Source organism: Hyperolius riggenbachi, chromosome 2 (genome assembly GCF_040937935.1).
Source record: "Hyperolius riggenbachi isolate aHypRig1 chromosome 2, aHypRig1.pri, whole genome shotgun sequence".
Classification (NCBI taxonomy): domain Eukaryota; kingdom Metazoa; phylum Chordata; class Amphibia; order Anura; family Hyperoliidae; genus Hyperolius; species Hyperolius riggenbachi.
In genome coordinates, this window is record NC_090647.1 from 569,717,381 (window position 1) to 569,737,598 (window position 20,218).

At 49.4% G+C, this 20,218-nt stretch overlaps 1 protein-coding gene across 1 annotated transcript in view; it reads left to right on the forward strand.

The window, feature by feature from the left end:
- LOC137545194 (uncharacterized) overlaps nt 1-20,218 on the forward strand; it is a 57,549-nt gene that overhangs the window by 1,731 nt on the left and 35,600 nt on the right. Inside the window, exons 2-3 of the mRNA XM_068266317.1 lie at nt 15,962-16,003; nt 16,630-16,761. Coding sequence (XP_068122418.1) covers nt 15,962-16,003; nt 16,630-16,761 — 174 coding nt within the window. The remainder of the gene's footprint in view (nt 1-15,961; nt 16,004-16,629; nt 16,762-20,218) is intronic.

Below are 20,218 nucleotides of genomic sequence, written 5' to 3' on the forward strand. Positions count from 1 at the left end.
TTCACCTGTAGGTTAGGTTACTGATGTCCCTCTACTCCAGGGATAGTCCATATGTCATGACAACATCCCATCACCCCTCTCTGCTCCTCAAATGTCCCTCTTTATGAATACATCTACTATTTAACTTAACTTTTCTAAACTTTACTCTCAACATTTACGCAATGTTGGCAGGGCGAAAAGTGGGAAGGAGTGAGGAGCACGCAGCGGCGAAGACTGGGGGAGGGGGGCTGCGGCGCGCGCAGCGCGCCGCGCTGAAAAAATGGGCGTGGCCATGACATTGTATGGGTGGAGCTAACGTAATGATGTAACAGCGAGGCATAAGAAAGCAGTGTTTACGCCATGATGTGGACAAACGAGACTTTGTATCATGGGTGTGCAGAAACTGTATGATGCTAATAGTATACCGTAACCACAAAGCAGCAAACATAGCCATCTATCGCCATTAAATAATAAATGCAGTAACAGTTACCCCGGACACCAGAAAATAAACGCAATAGGCAACATGTCAGTATAAAATAAATGCAATGCGGGCAAACATGTCAGTACAAAATAAACGCAATGCGGGCAACATGTCAGTACAAAATAAACGCACTGCGGGCAAACATTTCACTAGAAAATAAACGCACTGCGGCCAAACATTTCACCAGAAAAGAAACGCACTGCGGGCAAACATTTCACCAGAAAAGAAACGCACTGCGGCCAAACATTTCACCAGAAAAGAAACGCAATGCGGGCAAACATTTCGCCAGAAAAGAAACGCACTGCGGGCAAACATTTCGCCAGAAAAGAAACGCAATGCGGGCAAACATTTCGCCAGAAAAGAAACGCACTGCGGGCAAACATTTCACCAGAAAAGAAACGCACTGCGGCCAAACATTTCACCAGAAAAGAAACGCAATGCGGCAAACATTTCGCCAGAAAAGAAACGCACTGCGGGCAAACATTTCGCCAGAAAAGAAACAATGCGGGCAAACATTTCACCTGGAAAAGAAACAATGCGGGCAAACATTTCACCTGGAAAAGAAACAATGCGGGCAAACATTTCACCTGGAAAAGAAACAATGCGGGCAAACATTTCACCTGGAAAAGAAACAATGCAGGCAAACATTTCACCTGGAAAAGAAACAATGCGGGCAAACATTTCACCTGGAAAAGAAACAATGCGGGCAAACATTTCACCTGGAAAAGAAACAATGCGGGCAAACATTTCACCTGGAAAAGAAACAATGCGGGCAAACATTTCACCTGAAAAGAAACAATGCGGGCAAACATTTCACCTGGAAAAGAAAGCATTTACTCACCTGGCAGAAGTGTCCGGCCTCTGGCGCGCTGCTCCGTCCCGGGACCGTCTTCCTCCTCCTGCTCTTCTCTCCCGCGCTGACAGGGCTACGGCAAGATGGCGCCCGAAGCCCTGTACTAGTGACACAAATAGGTCTCCAGTACAGGGCTTCGGCAGCCATCTTGCCGTAGCCCTGCTCGCCTGCCGGTGTCGGAAACAGACACCGGAAGAGGAGGCTGGAGCGGGGCTGCGGGCAATGAACTGGCACGGCGTCTATAGACGCCGCTGCCAGTTCATTGAGGAGAGAGTGGCCAGAGTCCCGAGGCCGGGACGTCCCGCTGCTGAAAGCGGGACGTTTCCCGGGACCTCATTAAGCCTGGGACAGCGGACCCCGAATCCGGGACGTGTCCCGGGCAATCCGGGACGTCTGGTCACTCTACTATAGGCTCCTGTGAGGTAAATCCGGGCCTGCATGCATGAAAGGCGGAGTCTAGGGTACCAGGACATCTGTGCCTATAGGCTCCTGAGAGGTAAATCCGGGCCTGCATGCATGGAGGGCGGAGTCTAGGGTGCCAGGAGATCTGTGCCTATAGGCTCCTGTGATGTAAATCCGGGCCTGCATGCATGGAGGGCGGAGTCTAGGGTGTCAGGATATCTGTGCCTATAGGCTCCTGTGAGGTAAATCTGGGCCTGCATGCATGGAGGGCGGAGTCTAGGGTGCCAGGACATCTGTGCCTATAGGCTCCTGTGATGTAAATCCGGGCCTGCATGCATGGAGGGCGGAGTCTAGGGTGCCAGGATATCTGTGCCTATAGGCTCCTGTGAGGTAAATCTGGGCCTGCATGCATGGAGGGCGAAGTCTAGGGTGCCAGGACATCTGTGCCTATAGGCTCCTGTGAGGTAAATCTGGGCCTGCATGCATGGAGGGCGGAGTCTAGGATGCCAGGACATCTGTGCCTATAGGCTCCTGTGATGTAAATCCAGGCCTGCATGCATGGAGGGCGGAGTCTAGGATGCCAGGACATCTGTGCCTATAGGCTCCTGTGATGTAAATCCAGGCCTGCATGCATGGAGGGCGGAGTCTAGGGTGCCAGGAGATCTGTGCCTATAGGCTCCTGTGAGGTAAATCTGGGCCTGCATGGATGGAGGGCGGAGTCTAGGGTGCCAGGACATCTGTGCCTATAGGCTCCTGTGATGTAAATCCAGGCCTGCATGCATGGAGGGCGGAGTCTAGGGTGCCAGGACATCTGTGCCTATAGGCTCCTGTGATGTAAATCCGGGCCTGCATGCATGGAGGGCGGAGTCTAGGGTGCCAGGACATCTGTGCCTATAGGCTCCTGTGATGTAAATCCGGGCCTGCATGCATGGAGGGCGGAGTCTAGGGTTCCAGGAGATCTGTGCCTATAGGCTCTTGTGGTGTAAATCCGGGCCTGCATGCATGGAGGGCGGAGTCTAGGGTGCCAGGACATCTGTGCCTATAGGCTCCTGTGATGTAAATCCGGGCCTGCATGCATGGAGGGCGGAGTCTAGGGTGCCAGGACATCTGTGCCTATAGGCTCCTGTGATGTAAATCCAGGCCTGCATGCATGGAGGGTGGAGTCTAGGGTGCCAGGACATCTGTGCCTATAGGCTCCTGTGATGTAATCTGGGCCTGCATGCATGGAGGGCGGAGTCTAGGGTGCCAGGACATCTGTGCCTATAGGCTCCTGTGATGTAGATCCAGGCCTGAATGTTGGTGCTTTTTTGTAAAGGTCAGTCAGAGAACAGAATATTCTTCTGGCCCAGCAAGGAAAATAAGAGTGTCTTCAGTTCATGTTCCTAAAGGCATTTCACTGCCAACCAGCATCTTCATCAAGAAGAATTCCCTCATGACATCATTTGAAGTGATGAAGCCAATAGACTAGCGGTGAAAGGGCTTGTGGGATCAGAAAAAGGATTATCCATTTGAAGGTTTCTTTTTTTTTTGCGTTGGATTTACCATGTCCGTTCAGCTGTCAGTGACCCCTCCAAATACAATAAAGTATTCCTCTTGTTGATGGACTCTTTATAGCCAATATATGTAGTGCTGTGGCCTCGTCCACTGCCGCCGTACTACACATATACAATATAACATCTGTGTATTACACTCTCGAGATTTCCCTTAGCTTTCACAATTACAAAGCGATACTTCATTCCTCGGGACTCTTGATTATCTTATCCTTCTATGGACACCTCAGAACTCTGCAGAGAAGGGCCCATGGTTTGGAGGCAGGATGTAGAGACAGATTGTAGATGGGGAAAGCGTCAGTGCGATGATGCGTGTGGCTTGCGTCAGATAAAGTCCCTCCCACCCCCTTCATTTCCTCTGATCAGCCAACCCTGAATAGCCGAATATCATCTCATCAACTGCTATAAATGTCAGGAAGACAAGAACATTCCAGATTAAGTAAAATGTGAGCATAGTTTGCTCTCTGCACAGCTCCTGCAAAGCTCCTCCCCTCTCTTTACAGCTCCTCCCCTCTCTGCCTAGCTCCTCCCCTCTCTGCACAGCCTCTCCCCTCTCTGTCCAGCTCCTCCCCTCTCTACACAGCCTCTCCCCTCTCTGCACAGCTTCTCCCTTCTCTGCACAGCCTCTCCTCTCTCTAAACATCTCCTCCCCTCTCTTCACAGCTCCTCCCCTCTCTGCACAGCTTCTCCCTTCTCTGCACAGCTCCTCCCCTCTCTGCCCAGCTCCTCCCCTCTCTACACAGCCTCTCCCCTCTCTGCACAGTTTCTCCCTTCTCTGCACAGCCTCTCCTCTCTCTAAACATCTCCTCCCCTCTCTTCACAGCTCCTCCCCTCTCTGCACAGCTTCTCCCTTCTCTGCACAGCCCCTCCCCTCTCTGCCCAGCTCCTCCCCTCTCTGCACAGCCTCTCCCCTCTTTGCACAGCCTCTCCCCTCTCTGCACAGCCTCTCCCCTCTCTGCACAGCTCCTCCCCTCTGAACAGCTCCTTCACTCTCTGCACAGCTCCTCCCTTCTCTGCACAGCTCCTCCCCTCTATTCACAGCTCCTCCCCTCTCTGCACAGCTCCTCCCCTCTCTGCACAGCTTCTCCCCTCTCTGCCAAGCTCATTGCCTAACTTCACAGCTTCTCCCCTCTCTAAACAGCTCCTACCCTCTCTGCCAAGCTCCTCCCTATTCTGCACAGCTTCTCCTCTTTCTTCAATCCTCCCCCACTCTCTGCACAGCTTCTCCCTTCTCTGCACAGCTCCTCCCCATCCTGCACAGCTCATTCCCTCTCTTCACAGCTCCTCCCCTCTCTGCACAGCTCCTTTTCTCACTTCATAGCTCCTCCCCTCTCTGCACAGCTCCTCCCCTCTCTGCGCAGCTCCTCCTCTCTCTGCACAGCTCCTCCCCTCTCTGGACAGCTTCTCCTCTTTCTTCAATCCTCCATCCCTCTCTGCACAGCTCCTCCCTTTCTGCCCAGCTCCTCCCCTCTCTGCACAGTTCCTCCCCTCTCTGGACAGCTTCTCCTCTTTCTTTGATCCTCCATCCCTCTCTGCACAGCTCCTTCCCTCTCTGCTCAGCTTCTCTTCTCTCTTCACAGCTCCTCCCCTCTCTGCACAGCTCCTCCCTTCTCTGCACAGCTTCTCCTCTCTCTTCACAGCTCATCCCCTCTCTGCACAGCCTCTCCCCTCTCTGCACAGCTTCTCCCTTCTCTGCACAGCCTCTACCCTCTCTGCACAGCTCCTTCCCTCTCTACCCAGCTCCTTCCCTCTCTGCACAGCTCCTTCCTTCTCTGTACAGCTTCTCCTCTCTCTTCACAGCTCCTCCCCTCTCTGCACAGCTCCTCCCTTCTCTGCACAGCTTCTCCTCTCTCTTCACAGCTCATCCCCTCTCTGCACAGCCTCTCCCCTCTCTGCACAGCTTCTCCCTTCTCTGCACAGCTCCTCCCCTCTCTGCACAGCTCCTTCCCTCTCTACCCAGCTCCTCCCCTCTCTGCACAGCTCCTCCCCTCTCTGCACAGCTCCTCCCCTCTCTGCACAGCTCCTCCCCCCTCTGCACAGCTCCTTCCCTCTCTGCTCAGCTTCTCTTCTCTCTTCACAGCTCCTCCCCTCTCTGCACAGCTCCTCCCTTCTCTGCACAGCTTCTCCTCTCTCTTCACAGCTCATCCCCTCTCTGCACAGCCTCTCCCCTCTCTGCACAGCTTCTCCCTTCTCTGCACAGCTCCTCCCCTCTCTGCACAGCTCCTCCCCTCTCTGCACAGCCTCTCCCTTCTCTACACAGTTCCTCCCCTCTATGCCCAGCTCCTCCCCTCTCTGCACAGCTCCTCCCCTCTCTGCACAGCCTCTACCTTCTCTGCACAGCTCCTCCCCTCTCTGCACAACTTCTCCTCTCTCTTCACAGCCCCTCCCCTCCTTGCACAGCTCCTCCCCTCTGAACAGCTCCTCCCCTCTCTGCAATGCTCTGTGTGGTTTGCCAGTCATCCCAGTTCTGCTCAGATTTGGTATTGGGAATGTCTACTCTGCGTTTCCATAGAAATGCACTGCATCCATTGGGATCTGGTATCCAGTCAGCTTTATTTCAGGTTCGGAAAAATGTTGCAGGTCGGGATTTTCTGTTCCATTTATGAGAGTGGACAAAACGAATGTGGGGGCGGTTCCTATCAATAACGTGGTATTATTATTACTGATTTATAAAGCACCAACATTCCGCAGTACTATCCATTTTTGTGTCCGTATATCCGACTCTCTACAGTCCGGAAAATGGTACCTTTTTTATATCTATGGGCTTGATTCACAAAGCGGTGCAAAGTGTTTGCATGCCAGTGAAAAGCCCCTTATCACGCCTAAACTCACTTTAGGCATGATAAGAAGCAACTCGCGCGAATTTTCCGCGCGCAAAGTTTTGCGCGCGCAACCGCGCACGTGCGCGCGCAGCGTCCCCGCTTCGCGCGAAGCTCCCATTAAGCCCTATGGGACTTTGCGCGCGCACATACGCGCGTACGCGCGGAAACTTCGCGCGAGTTAGAGCAAAAATCGGTGATAACTCAGTGGTGCAAAGGTTATCATGCCTAAAGTCTTTTAGGCGTGATAACTGGGTTATCACCGCTTTGTGAATCGAGCCCTATGTGTGAACCAGCCCTCCGGGTCTGCTATGACCATTGTGGTCTTCTCATGGTTATTATTAAGTATTTATATAGCACTGACATCTTCTGCAGCACTTTACAGTGTACATAGTTATGTCACTGACTGTCCTCAGAGGAGCTCACAATCTAATCCTACCATAGTCATAGCCTAATGTCCTACCATATTATTATTATGTATTTATATAGCACTGACATCTCCTGCAGCACATTACAGAGTACATAGCCATGTCACTTACTGTCCTCAGAGGAGCTCACAATCTAATCCTACCACAGTCATAGTCTAATGTCCTACCATATTATTATTATGTATTTATATAGCACTGGCATCTCCTGCAGCATTGTACAGAGTACATAGTCATGTCACTGACTGTCCTCAGAGGAGCTCACACTCTAATCCTACCATAGTCATAGTGTAATGTCCTACCATATTATTATTATGTATTTATATAGCACTGACATCCTCTGCAGCACATTACAGAGTACATAGTTATGTCACTGACTGTCCTCAGAGGAGCTCACAATCTAATCCTACCATAGACATAGTGTAATGTCCTACCATATTATTATTATGTATTTATATAGCACTGACATCCTCTGCAGCACATTACAGAGTACATAGTTATGTCACTGACTGTCCTCAGAGGAGCTCACAATCTAATCCTACCATAGTCATAGCCTAATGTCCTACCATATTATTATTATTATGTATTTATATAGCACTGACATCTTCTGCAGCACATTACAGAGTACATAGCCATGTCCCTGACTGTCCTCAGAGGAGCTCACACTCTAATCCTACCATAGTCATCGCCTAATGTCCTACCATATTATTATTATGTATTTATATAGCACTGACATCTCCTGCAGCACTGTACAGAGTACATAGTCATGTCACTGACTGTCCTCAGAGGAGCTCACACTCTAATCCTAAAATAGTCACCTGTCTATGTATGTATCGTGTAGTTTATGTATCGTAGTCTAGGGCCAAGCTACAGGGAAGCCAAATAACTTATGTGTCTATTTTTGGGATGTGGGAGGAGACCCTGGAGGAAACCCACACAGACACGGGGAGAACATACAAACTCCATGCAGAGAATGCTCTGGCTGGGAATCGAACCAGGGACCCAGCGCTGCAAGGCAAGAGTGCTATCCACTACACAACCATCTAGTTGTCTCATTGCCATGGGCAGTGCTACACTGGGGCATGCTGGGGCACTGCCCTCCCCCCCGGGAATCACTGTGCCCCCCCTTGAGTGCCCCCCCATGGCCCCCTTGAGTGCCCCCCACTCAGCAACAAACAGTTGACTGTTTCCAGGCTCCAGCAGCGTTCAGTCAACAGGATAGGATCTGTATGAAACTCTCCATGTCAGCCTGACTCTTTGTGGGCAGTAAGTAAACCAAGGGTCTCATCTATTTGCCATAAATACCTCACAATCCTTGCAAGAGCCCTTGTAATTAATGTATCTTGATGACATTTATATTTGCAAAGAAAAAAAAATCTCTTAATCTCCTTCTGATTGGTTGTTATAACATTGTCAGTCAATAGGAACAGAGTCTGAAGGCTTACAAGCTAAAAAGCTTATTTTCTTTTAAATTAGCCAATATACGGGAACTTGTATTTTATACTCCAGCAATGCTCAGCTACTAAGATAAGTCATGATACACACAGGGCTTCATTCGCTAAAGGGTGCTAACAGTTATCACGCCTAAAAGCTTTGCACGTGCAAGCTAGGGTGCTAAGTAGTTTGCACGGCAAAGCTATTACTGTTCGCACACTATTTTAGCGCGCGTAAAAAGTTTGAGTGCGCTTAAAGTTTTGCGCGCACCGCTTCGCGTGCAAAATCATCCGCTTCACGTGCAAAGTATGCTTATCACGCTACTTAGCACGTGAAGCGGATGATTTTGCATGCGAAGCGGTGCACGCAAAACCTTGCGAAAGTTTGTGCGTGCAAACTTTTGCACGCATATTAGCCAGTTTGCACGTGCTAAGTGGCTTTTCACTGGTGTGCTAACACTTAGCATGCTTTAGTGAATCAAGCCCACAGTGTTTCTCTCCCTCCTGCCTCTTCCCCTTGTTTGTAGAGTCCTCCTTAGACACAGGCTAGGGACTGGAATGATTTGTCTGTGATCTGTCCACACAGGAGCACCATCGTTTGGACAATCTGTTCTGCCCAAAAGCCTCTGATTTCTGTTTGGGATGGTTTGGGATGACATTTGTTTCCTATCATTGCTGAACTATTGAGCCTTAATTTCATCACCTGGGTTAGACAAAACACATCTGAAGATCACCATACAAACTGCGATCTTGATCACCAACATAGGGCCCATTAGCCCGCCATTGTGCTCCCTTTGTGTCCCCTAAAAATGAAGACCACTGCTCATTGCAGCTGCCTGACCCGGCTTGCTTAAAGGGAACCTAAGACCAGAAGCTTCGGGTTCCATACTTATTTTGGGCTTCCTTAATAACCACCCTGGCGTTCTATTAAGATCGCCAGGGCGGCTGCTGGAGGGTTTTTTTTAAATAAAAAAAAAACTATTACATGCAGCCAACTAAAAGTTGGCTGCATGAAAGCCCACTAGAGGGCGCTCCTGAAGCGTAATCCCGATCACCTCCGGCGATCAGAATTAACAAGGAAGGCCGCAATGAGCGGCCTTCCTTGTTTTGCTTACCTCGTCGCCATGGCGACAAGCGGAGTGACGTCATGGACATCAGCCGACGTCCTGACGTCAGCCGCCTCCGATCCAGCCCTTAGCGCTGGCCGGAACTGTTTGTTCCGGCTGCGCAGGGCTCAGGCGGCTGGGGGGACTCTCTTTCGCCGCTGCTCGCGGCGGATCGCCGCAGAGCGGTGGCGATCGGGCAGCACACGCGGCTGGCAAAGTGCCGGCTGCGTGTGCTGCTTTTTATTTGAAGAAAATCGGCCCAGCAGGGCCTGAGCGGCAGCCATCGGCGGTGATGGACGAGCTAAGCTCGTCCATACCGCCAGGATGGTTAGGCCCCCATAAGGCCGCTCGTCCCTCTCCATCTCCCCGGGTGGCTCCTGTCACCCGCAATGCAGCCTGAAAGCCTGGCCGAGTTGTGATTCATTACGCATGTGCGGCCCGGCCAAGCGCGCTCCCCTATCGCGCTCCTGTCCCTGGGAGCATTCTGCGCTAGGCAGGCAGTAGGGATGCTCATTCCGATTCCGCGGAATCAGAAATCAGCAATTCCACCCATCTAGGGTTTCGGAATCGCGGAATCGGAATGAGCATCCCTACTGCCTGCCTAGCGCAGAATGCTCCCAAGGACAGGAGCGCGATCTAGCAGGCAGTAGGGATGCTGATTCCGATTCCACGGAATCGGAAATCAGCAATTCCGACCATCCCTAGCAGGCAGTACTACTGGCCGAGTCGATGAAGCGCGACTAGGCCAGGCTTTTGGGCTGAAATACAAGGGACCGAAGCCACTGCTGGACACGGCGAGGAACAAGCGGCCTTAAGGGAGCTTAAGGAAGCCCCAAATAAGTATGGACGAGAAGCGTCTCAGGTACACTTTAAATAGCTCATGGTTGAGAAATGTCTCGCCAAAATCTGGACTGGATCAGGGGCCAAGTGGTTTATTAAGAGTTAACATTTATTGAACAGTTACAAACTAAGCGGTGTATACTGTATATAGGGAACATGGGGCGGGGCAGCTCCTCCCCCTTCTGCAGAGTAGCACAGTGAAGCCAGATCCTCCTCCTTCTGCAGAGTAGCACAGTGTAGCCAGAACCTCCCCCTTCTGCAGAGTAGCACAGTGGAGCAGTGTAGTATTTCCCTGCTCCTCCCCTTCTGCAGAGTAGCACAGTGTAGCCAGAACCTCCCCCTTCTGCAGAGTAGCACAGTGTAGCCAGAACCTCCCCCTTCTGCAGAGTAGCACAGTGAAGCAGTGTAGTATTCCTCTGCTCCTCCCCTTCTGCAGAGTAGCACCGTGTAGCCAGAACCTCCCCCTTCTGCAGAGTAGCACAGTGTAGCCAGAACCTCACCCTTCTGCAGAGTAGCACAGTGTAGCCAGAACCTCCCCCTTCTGCAGAGTAGCACAGTGGAGCAGTATAGTATTCCTCTGCTCCTCCCCTTTTGCAGAGTAGCACAGTGTACCCAGAACCTCCCCCTTCTGCAGAGTAGCACAGTGTAGCCAGAACCTCCCCCTTCTGCAGAGTAGCACAGTGTAGCCAGAACCTCCCCCTTCTGCAGAGTAGCACAGTGGAGCAGTATAGTATTCCTCTGCTCCTCCCCTTTTGCAGAGTAGCACAGTGTAGCCAGAACCTCCCCCTTCTGCAGAGTAGCACAGTGTAGCCAGAACCTCCTCCTTCTGCAGAGTAGCACAGTGTAGCCAGAACCTCCCCCTTCTGCAGAGTAGCACAGTGGAGCAGTGTAGTATTTCCCTGCTCCTCCCCTTCTGCAGAGTAGCACAGTGTGGCCAGCTCCTCCCCTTCTGCAGAGTAGCACAGTGTAGCCAGAACTTCCCCCTTCTGTAGAGTAGCACAGTGGAGAAGTGTAGTATTTCCCTGCTCCTTCCCTTCTGCAGAGTAGCACAGTGTGGCCAGCTCCTCCCCTTCTGCAGAGTAGCACAGTGTGGCCAGCTCCTCCCCTTCTGCAGAGTAGCACAGTGTAGCCAGAACCTCCCCCTTCTGCAGAGTAGCACAGTGTAGCCAGAACCTCCCCCTTCTGCAGAGTAGCACAGTGTAGCCAGAACCTCCCCCTTCTGCAGAGTAGCACAGTGGAGCCATCTCCTTCCCCTTTTGCAGAGCAGCACAGTGGAGCAGTGTAGTATTTCCCTGCTCCTCCCCTTCTGCAGAGTAGCACAGTGTAGCCAGAACCTCCCCCTTCTGCAGAGTAGCACAGTGTAGCCAGAACTTCCCCCTTCTGCAGAGTAGCACAGTGGAGCAGTGTAGTATTTCCCTGCAGAGTAGCACAGTGTGGCCAGTTCCTCCCCTTCTGCAGAGTAGCACAGTGTAGCCAGAACCTCCCCCTTCTGTAGAGTAGCACGTGGAGCCAGAATCTCCCCCTTCTGCAGAGTAGCACAGTGGAGCAGTTTAATACTTACCTGCTCCTCCCCTTCTGCAGAGTAGCACAGTGTAGCCAGAACCTCCTCCTTCTGCAGAGTAGCACAGTGTAGCCAGAACCTCCCCCTTCTGCAGAGCAGCACAGTGGAGCAGTGTAGTATTTCCCTGCTCCTCCCCTTCTGCAGAGTAGCACAGTGTGGCCAGCTCCTCCCCTTCTGCAGAGTAGCACAGTGTAGCCAGAACCTCCCCCTTCTGCAGAGTAGCACAGTGGAGCAGTGTAGTATTTCCCTGCTCCTCCCCTTCTGCAGAGTAGCACAGTGTGGCCAGCTCCTCTGCCTTATGAAGAGTAGCACAGTGAAGCCAGAACCTCCCCCTTCTGCAGAGTAGCACAGTGTAGCCAGAACCTCCCCCTTCTGCAGAGTAGCACAGTGGAGCAGTGTAGTATTTCCCTGCTCCTCCCCTTCTGCAGAGTAGCACAGTGTGGCCAGCTCCTCCCCTTCTGCAGAGTAGCACAGTGGAGAGGTGTAGTATTTCCCTGCTCCTCCTCTTCTGCAGAGTAGCACAGTGTAGCCAGAACTTCCCCCTTCTGCAGAGTAGCACAGTGGAGCAGTGTAGTATTTCCCTGCTCCTTCCCTTCTGCAGAGTAGCACAGTGTGGCCAGCTCCTCCCCCTTCTGCAGAGTAGCACAGTGGAGCAGTTTAATACTTATCTGCCCTGGCACTGCTGCGGCAGAAAGGCATTAAGATGTGGCCCAAGGTATGATGCCGGACACACAAGGTCGGTTTGGATGCCACGAGGGGGCCCCTTGGTAATTTTACTGAGAAGTCCCCCCCATGGGTTGTTGCTGCACCTCACCTCAAACTGACATGTTTCAGCCAGAAACTGTCACCGGCTGCCCCCCAGCCCCACCCCCGTAGAGGGGAAGGCAGTCTGCGGTTATTCTTTTCCTGCTTACAGTGATGCAGATTTGAGCTCTGGAGGGCCACATAAAATGGCAAGGAGGGCCACATTCGGCCCCTGGGTCTTGTGTTTGACTCCTGTGCTGTAGACAATTATTTTCTAAAGAAGTATTCTCATGTACTACTTGTTTTTTATTAGTTGTAGTGATTACTTTGGGAACATGCAACTGATTCTCCCATGTGTGTTGCTCAGAACAGTACGATTGGCCAGGTCTGGAGGTGTGGCCAGGATGAGAAAGAAGGCGGAGGCATATCTAGTGGAAGGTGCATGAGAACACATTCTGACTGCCTGTCAGCCCAAATACTGGACAGGGAGGAAATGATTTTTTCTGTGCAGCATTACATACAAAGTGTCATTTCTGTATAAAATAAAAACAAAAGTTTGCTTTCTTAAAACAGAAATAATTTGCAATAATTCAGGTTGGAGTGAGCTTGAGATGTCTCCCAGTGCATCACTGCTGAATATATGCAAATTAACCATTGTTACCCTTAGAAGCTAAACACACCTCCAGAACTGCTGGAATGCAATGATGTGTCAGCTTGTTAATATGTACAGAGCCATAATAATCCAACATGCATACAGACTGTTTCGGATTGTTTGATCCTCATCAGTGCATGGCATGGATTAATTTGGCTCTATGGAGTAGGGCTTGTAACACCGAGAGGTTCAGACTAACCAGCAAGCTCATGGTGACCCAGAACTCATTGGAGTGTGTGAGGGCCTACAATGGTCTTAAAGAGAGTCTGAAGTGAGAATAAATCTCGCTTCAGACCTCGTAGATAGCAGGGGCATGTGTGCCCCTGCTAAAACGCCACTATCCCGCGGCTTAACGGGGGTCCCTGATCCCCCAAATCCCCTCCGTACAGCCAGGGAGCGCTTCCACATTGGGGCAGGGCTAACCGCCGCAGCCCTGCCTCCCGCGCGTCTATCAGACGCGTACCTTCGCCTCTCCCCCGCCCCTCTCAGTCTTCCTTCACTGAGAGGGGCGGGGGAAAGGCAGCGATGCGCGTCTGATAGACGCGCTGAGAGGCAGGGCTGCAGCCGTTAGCCCTGCCTCCAGGAAGAGCAAAATTTACGACCAAGTTGGTCGTTGATTTTGCAGGGGGGGGGGGGGGGGGGGGGTTGAAGTGAAGGGACCCCCGTTTAGCCGCGGGATAGCGGCGTTTTAGCAGGGGCACACATGACCCTACTAACTATAAGCTCTGAAGCGAGATTTATTCTCGCTTCACAGTCTCTTTAAAAGCCCCCTTACTAAGGTGTTAAGAAAAACAAAAGTTTGCTTTCTTAAAACAGAAAGAATTTGCGATAATTAACCTATAGTAACCCACTCTATGTGTCTTTTATGTACTATATAAATATATTAGTGGACTATCGCTGCCACCTGGTGGAAGACGCTCCACATTACTACAGCTGTGTGTTTTGTGATTCTGAACTGCTCTCCCAATATATCCTGCAATAATTGATTCGCAAAACCCTGGCAACTATACTAGCCTATTTGTCCCAGTTATTACATTGTTTAAAAAGAAACCGTGTCCAAGAATTGAACTTCATCCCAATCAGTAGCTGATACCCCCTTTCCCATGAGAAATCTATTCCTTTTCACAAACTGATCATCAGGGGGCGCTGTATGGCTGATATTGTAGTGAAACCCCTCCCACAGTGTGATATCAGGACCAGGATACTGACATCACACTGTGGAGGCCTTGTTGCATTGTGGGAAATAACAGCTGTTTTCAACTGCCAAAAAAGCAGCATCTCCTTCCAGTGACATCACCTGCCAGTAGTAATAATGTCACCATGTGATAAATGTCAGAATGTAAATCAGGGAGAGGAAAGATTTTACAATGGGCAAACACTGACTAAATCATTTATTCATAATTATTGTAAAAATGAAGCATTACTTTCACTGGAGTTCCTCTTGTGCCCCTAGTGCAATGTATGGCAATAATATTTTATCTGGAAATAAAGGTGTATTTTTTTTCCATGATACAATTTCAATAATGACGAGCATTTATTTGCAAAATTAACAATAATATATCCTCATGACATATATATTAAAAAGTCCATAAGGTAACTGTTATTTATTTATTTTTAAATGGTGCCATTTTGTATTTTTCATTTCATTTTATTTTAGTGTTTTATTTTGGTAACTATAAGGTAGGGGTGTAAGGGGTTGAAAAATAATAATGTTTGTATGTCTATAAAGTGTATTTGTATGTGTGTCAGGGTGCATTTTACTTTTTGGCCTCAAGATGGTGCTACACTTATTACCGTGTTCTAATAATAGGGGTTTTGTGAATGAGATACGACGTCTCACTGCTGCAGCTTTGCATTCATTAGGGCTCTTTCACATCAGAGCTTGCGTTGGAGAACGCTCAAAGCATACGTTTTTTGCACTGCAGTGAGTGTGCGTTTTTAATCCGTTTTCAATGCGTTACAGCACATAGAAAAACGCAGGTATTTTTTTTTTCTTTTAGGCCTCGTTCACATCATTTAGCGCAGATGGATGTGCGATCAGAACGCAACGCGTCCAATCGCACGCCATCTGCGCTCCTATGCGCTGCGCTGCAGATCCAATTCATTACAATAAATGGGATCTGCGCTGCGATTCCCAAAAATGCGTGCAGCACGCGATAGCGCAATCGCACTGCCACGCAGCGCATATGATGGGAACGGTAGAAGGGCTGTCTATGCCCTTCTACCGTTCTTGCGTGTCGCACACTATACGCGCTGCCAAAATGCGCACGGCAGCGCGTATAGTCTGAACCAGGCCTTAGTTTTCAACTTTCTACATTGTTCCTCTGTTGCATTCTGGGACTGATTGCCTGCGTTAACGGATTAAAAACGCGCATAGTGTGCGTTTTACATTGACTAACATTGTAACGCATAAAGCTAGCGTCGGCCGAAAAACTGCGCCTGGGTGCAGTGTAACGCAACGCACAAAAAGGCTGCGTTATATGTGAAAGCTAAAATGAAAGTCTATGGACTTTCATTTCACCTTGGGTAACGCAAACTTTACCCTTTGCGTTGAAACGCAGAAAATCTGCCCTAATGTGAAAGAGCCCTTACAGTAGCTGAGATCGGGTTTGTGAACCAGCTCCTTACCTTATCACTAAACTGCGAGATTGCGGCAGAACGCCGGCCGTGCAGCACGGGGATGGGGATCGGCGAGGTAAACAAAGAGGGTACATGTATTAGTCAAACAGCGTTGTGTAGTCGAAGCAGGTTATTTTAGCGTTGATCACCGAGCGTCGAAGCTGGGCGCTGTCATAGAAGCAATACTATGCTGCGCGGCCCATGTAACAGTAATTTGGGGCTCCAACGCCTGTCAGACCGCCAATTTCATCTCCCTCTGAGTTGCTACAACTCGGAGGGGGAATAGTATTTAACGTGGCTGGGGAGTTTAGCGGCAGCCGGAAGAACCGTCATTCGCCTCGCCCTGCGCCCAAATAATATGTACTCTTGTGCAGGGGGGCGTAGATACACTAACCAGCAGTTGGCAACAGGTTAATAACTTGCTAGCACTTTTTGTCCCCCCACCCCTCACTCAACAACAGTGCTATAATGATGCTCTGGATTTTCTGTGTTACTAGGTGGAAATACAACGACTGCCTCGCTAACTACATATACAGATGGTGAGTAAATTATTACTTAGTAATTTGTATATTTCTCTAGTATATCCAGTCACTGGCTGCCCCTCATAAAAGTCACACCTGATATCAGATCAGAATTCCACAGAAATCTGAATTTTTGAATTCCGACCTTCCGATTTCTGCAGGATTGGGATTTTTTTGCCATTTTTGTTAATAAAGTTAGGTAATTTTTTTTAAAGTTGTTTTTGGCAGAATCCCCTATATTTCCCAGATGTACACTATTATATCTACAGCCGTGGTACAAAGTTCTCTGATTTGCCTAATACCTCTGAGTTTTGTGATTTTTACTGTATTCCAATTTCGATGGTACAATACTGATTCTCTCATTGGCCTAATACTTCCAAGTCTTGTGATTCGCAGTCTTGGTAATGCAGACAGTACTCTGCAAACTTCCACACTCTGATTTCTGATTCCTGATTTCTGCCGAAGCATGTCGATTTCTGATCAGAAGTTTGGAATTCAGCGGAATTCAAAAGCTCCTCCCTACTAGCTCCTCCTCTGCACTCCCCAACAAATCTGTTTTATTATAAGCTTGTTACAATGACGGCACTGTTGTGTGTTTTATGTCACACGGTTTTCACCCGTTACACTGTTATTATCTCCTTCAGATTCTACGGCCAGTCCAACCATCACATCTGCTAACCTGCTTACCACGCCCACCAGAACCACTTCTAAAGACCAGACTACGAAGAAGGGGATGGATGTAATGACACAGACACCTCTCAGCAATAAGAGCTGTGGTGAGAGACTGACTCACATCCCTATAGAACAGGTCCATGGGTGATCCTCACCTCTACATCTCCTCAGTACAAGTCCATGGGTGATCCTCACCTCTACATCTCCTCAGTACAAGTCCATGGGTGATCCTCACCTCTACATCTCCTCAGTACAAGTCCATGGGTGATCCTCACCTCTACATCTCCTCAGTACAAGTCCATGGGTGATCCTCACCTCTACATCTCCTCAGTACAAGTCCATGGGTGATCCTCACCTCTACATCTCCTCAGTACAAGTCCATGGGTGATCCTCACCTCTACATCTCCTCAGTACAAGTCCATGGGTGATCGTCACCTCTCTACATCTCCTCAGTACAAGTCCATGGGTGATCTTCACCTCTCTACATCTCCTCAGTACAAGTCCATGGGTGATCCTCACCTCTACATCTCCTCAGTACAAGTCCATGGGTGATCCTCACCTCTACATCTCCTCAGTACAAGTCCATGGGTGATCCTCACCTCTACATCTCCTCAGTACAAGTCCATGGGTGATCCTCACCTCTACATCTCCTCAGTACAAGTCCATGGGTGATCCTCACCTCTCTACATCTCCTCAGTACAAGTCCATGGGTGATCCTCACCTCTACATCTCCTCAGTACAAGTCCATGGGTGATCCTCACCTCTACATCTCCTCAGTACAAGTCCATGGGTGATCCTCACCTCTACATCTCCTCAGTACAAGTCCATGGGTGATCCTCACCTCTCTACATCTCCCCAGTACAAGTCCATGGGTGATCCTCACCTCTACATCTCCTCAGTACAAGTCCATGGGTGATCCTCACCTCTACATCTCCTCAGTACAAGTCCATGGCAGATCCTCACCTTCACATCTCCTCAGTACAAGTCCATGGGTGATCCTCATCTCTACATCTCCTCAGTACAAGTCCATGGGTGATCCTCACCTCTCTACATCTCCCCAGTACAAGTCCATGGGTGATCCTCACCTCTACATCTCCTCAGTACAAGTCCATGGGTGATCCTCACCTCTACATCTCCTCAGTACAAGTCCATGGGTGATCCTCACCTCTACATCTCCTCAGTACAAGTCCATGGGTGATCCTCACCTCTACATCTCCTCAGTACAAGTCCATGGGTGATCCTCACCTCTACATCTCCTATGTACAAGTCCATGGGTGATCCTCACCTCTCTACATCTCCTCAGTACAAGTCCATGGGTGATCCTCACCTCTACATCTCCTCAGTACAAGTCCATGGGTGATCCTCACCTCTACATCTCCTCAGTACAAGTCCATGGGTGATCCTCACCTCTACATCTCCTCAGTACAAGTCCATGAGTGATCCTCACCTCTCTACATCTCCCCAGTGCAAGTCCGTGGGTGATCCTCACCTCTACATCTCCTCAGTACAAGTCCATGGGTGATCCTCATCTCTACATCTCCTCAGTACAAGTCCATGGCAGATCCTCACCTTCACATCTCCTCAGTACAAGTCCATGGGTGATCCTCATCTCTACATCTCCTCAGTACAAGTCCATGGGTGATCCTCACCTCTCTACATCTCCCCAGTACAAGTCCATGGGTGATCCTCACCTCTACATCTCCTCAGTACAAGTCCATGGGTGATCCTCACCTCTACATCTCCTTAGTACAAGTCCATGGGTGATCCTCACCTCTACATCTCCTCAGTACAAGTCCATGGGTGATCCTCACCTCTACATCTCCTCAGTACAAGTCCATGGGTGATCCTCACCTCTACATCTCCTCAGTACAAGTCCATGGGTGATCCTCACCTCTCTACATCTCCCCAGTACAAGTCCATGGGTGATCCTCACCTCTCTACATCTCCTCAGTACAAGTCCATGGGTGATCCTCACCTCTCTACATCTCCCCAGTACAAGTCCATGGGTGATCCTCACCTTCACATCTCCTCAGTACAAGTCCATGGGTGATCCTCATCTCTACATCTCCTCAGTACAAGTCCATGGGTGATCCTCACCTCTCTACATCTCCCCAGTACAAGTCCATGGGTGATCCTCACCTCTACATCTCCTCAGTACAAGTCCATGGGTGATCCTCACCTCTACATCTCCTCAGTACAAGTCCATGGGTGATCCTCACCTCTACATCTCCTCAGTACAAGTCCATGGGTGATCCTCACCTCTACATCTCCTCAGTACAAGTCCATGGGTGATCCTCACCTCTACATCTCCTCAGTACAAGTCCATGGGTGATCCTCACCTCTCTACATCTCCTCAGTACAAGTCCATGGGTGATCCTCACCTCTACATCTCCTCAGTACAAGTCCATGGGTGATCTTCACCTCTACATCTCCTCAGTACAAGTCCATGGGTGATCCTCACCTCTACATCTCCTCAGTACAAGTCCATGGGTGATCCTCACCTCTCTACATCTCCCCAGTACAAGTCCGTGGGTGATCCTCACCTCTACATCTCCTCAGTACAAGTCCATGGGTGATCCTCATCTCTACATCTCCTCAGTACAAGTCCATGGCAGATCCTCACCTTCACATCTCCTCAGTACAAGTCCATGGGTGATCCTCATCTCTACATCTCCTCAGTACAAGTCCATGGGTGATCCTCACCTCTCTACATCTCCCCAGTACAAGTCCATGGGTGATCCTCACCTCTACATCTCCTCAGTACAAGTCCATGGGTGATCCTCACCTCTACATCTCCTCAGTACAAGTCCATGGGTGATCCTCACCTCTACATCTCCTCAGTACAAGTCCATGGGTGATCCTCACCTCTACATCTCCTCAGTACAAGTCCATGGGTGATCCTCACCTCTACATCTCCTCAGTAGTGATGCTCAAATACCCCTTTTTAAAATTCTAGTTTGGTCGAATTCGAATAGTAAATTATTCGAGGTCAGTCGAATATTCGAGTCGAATAATTTTTACTATTCGATTCGACCTCGGACTTCGAGCTCACTATTCGAGTCGGTATTCGAGCTCACTATTCGAGCTGACTATTCGAATTGGCCTTAAATAGCTTCCAACACTTGTTTTGAGGGTGAATGATGCAAGAAACATCTTTTTTTCCAAGTAACAACAGCAAGTGATTATGTGGGGATGTTCCTTTAAAAAAAAATGTGGAAAGAGAAGTTGTGTCCTTAATTTTGTTCAGTAGTGTTACTGTATATACTTGTTCTTCTTCTTCTTTATCTTTCTTCTTCTTCTTCTCGATCTTCTTCTTCTATATCTTCTTCTTCTTCTTCTATATTGTCTTCTTCATCATCTTCTTCTTCTTCATCTTCTTCTTCTTCTTCTTCTTCTTCATCTTCTTCATCTTCATCTTCTTCTTCTTCTTCATCTTCATCTTCTTCATCTTCTTCTTCTTCATCTTCTTCTTCTTCATCTTCATCTTCATCTTCTTCTTCTTCTTCTTCTTCTTCTTCTTCATCATCTTCTTCATCATCTTCTTCATCTTCTTCTTCATCT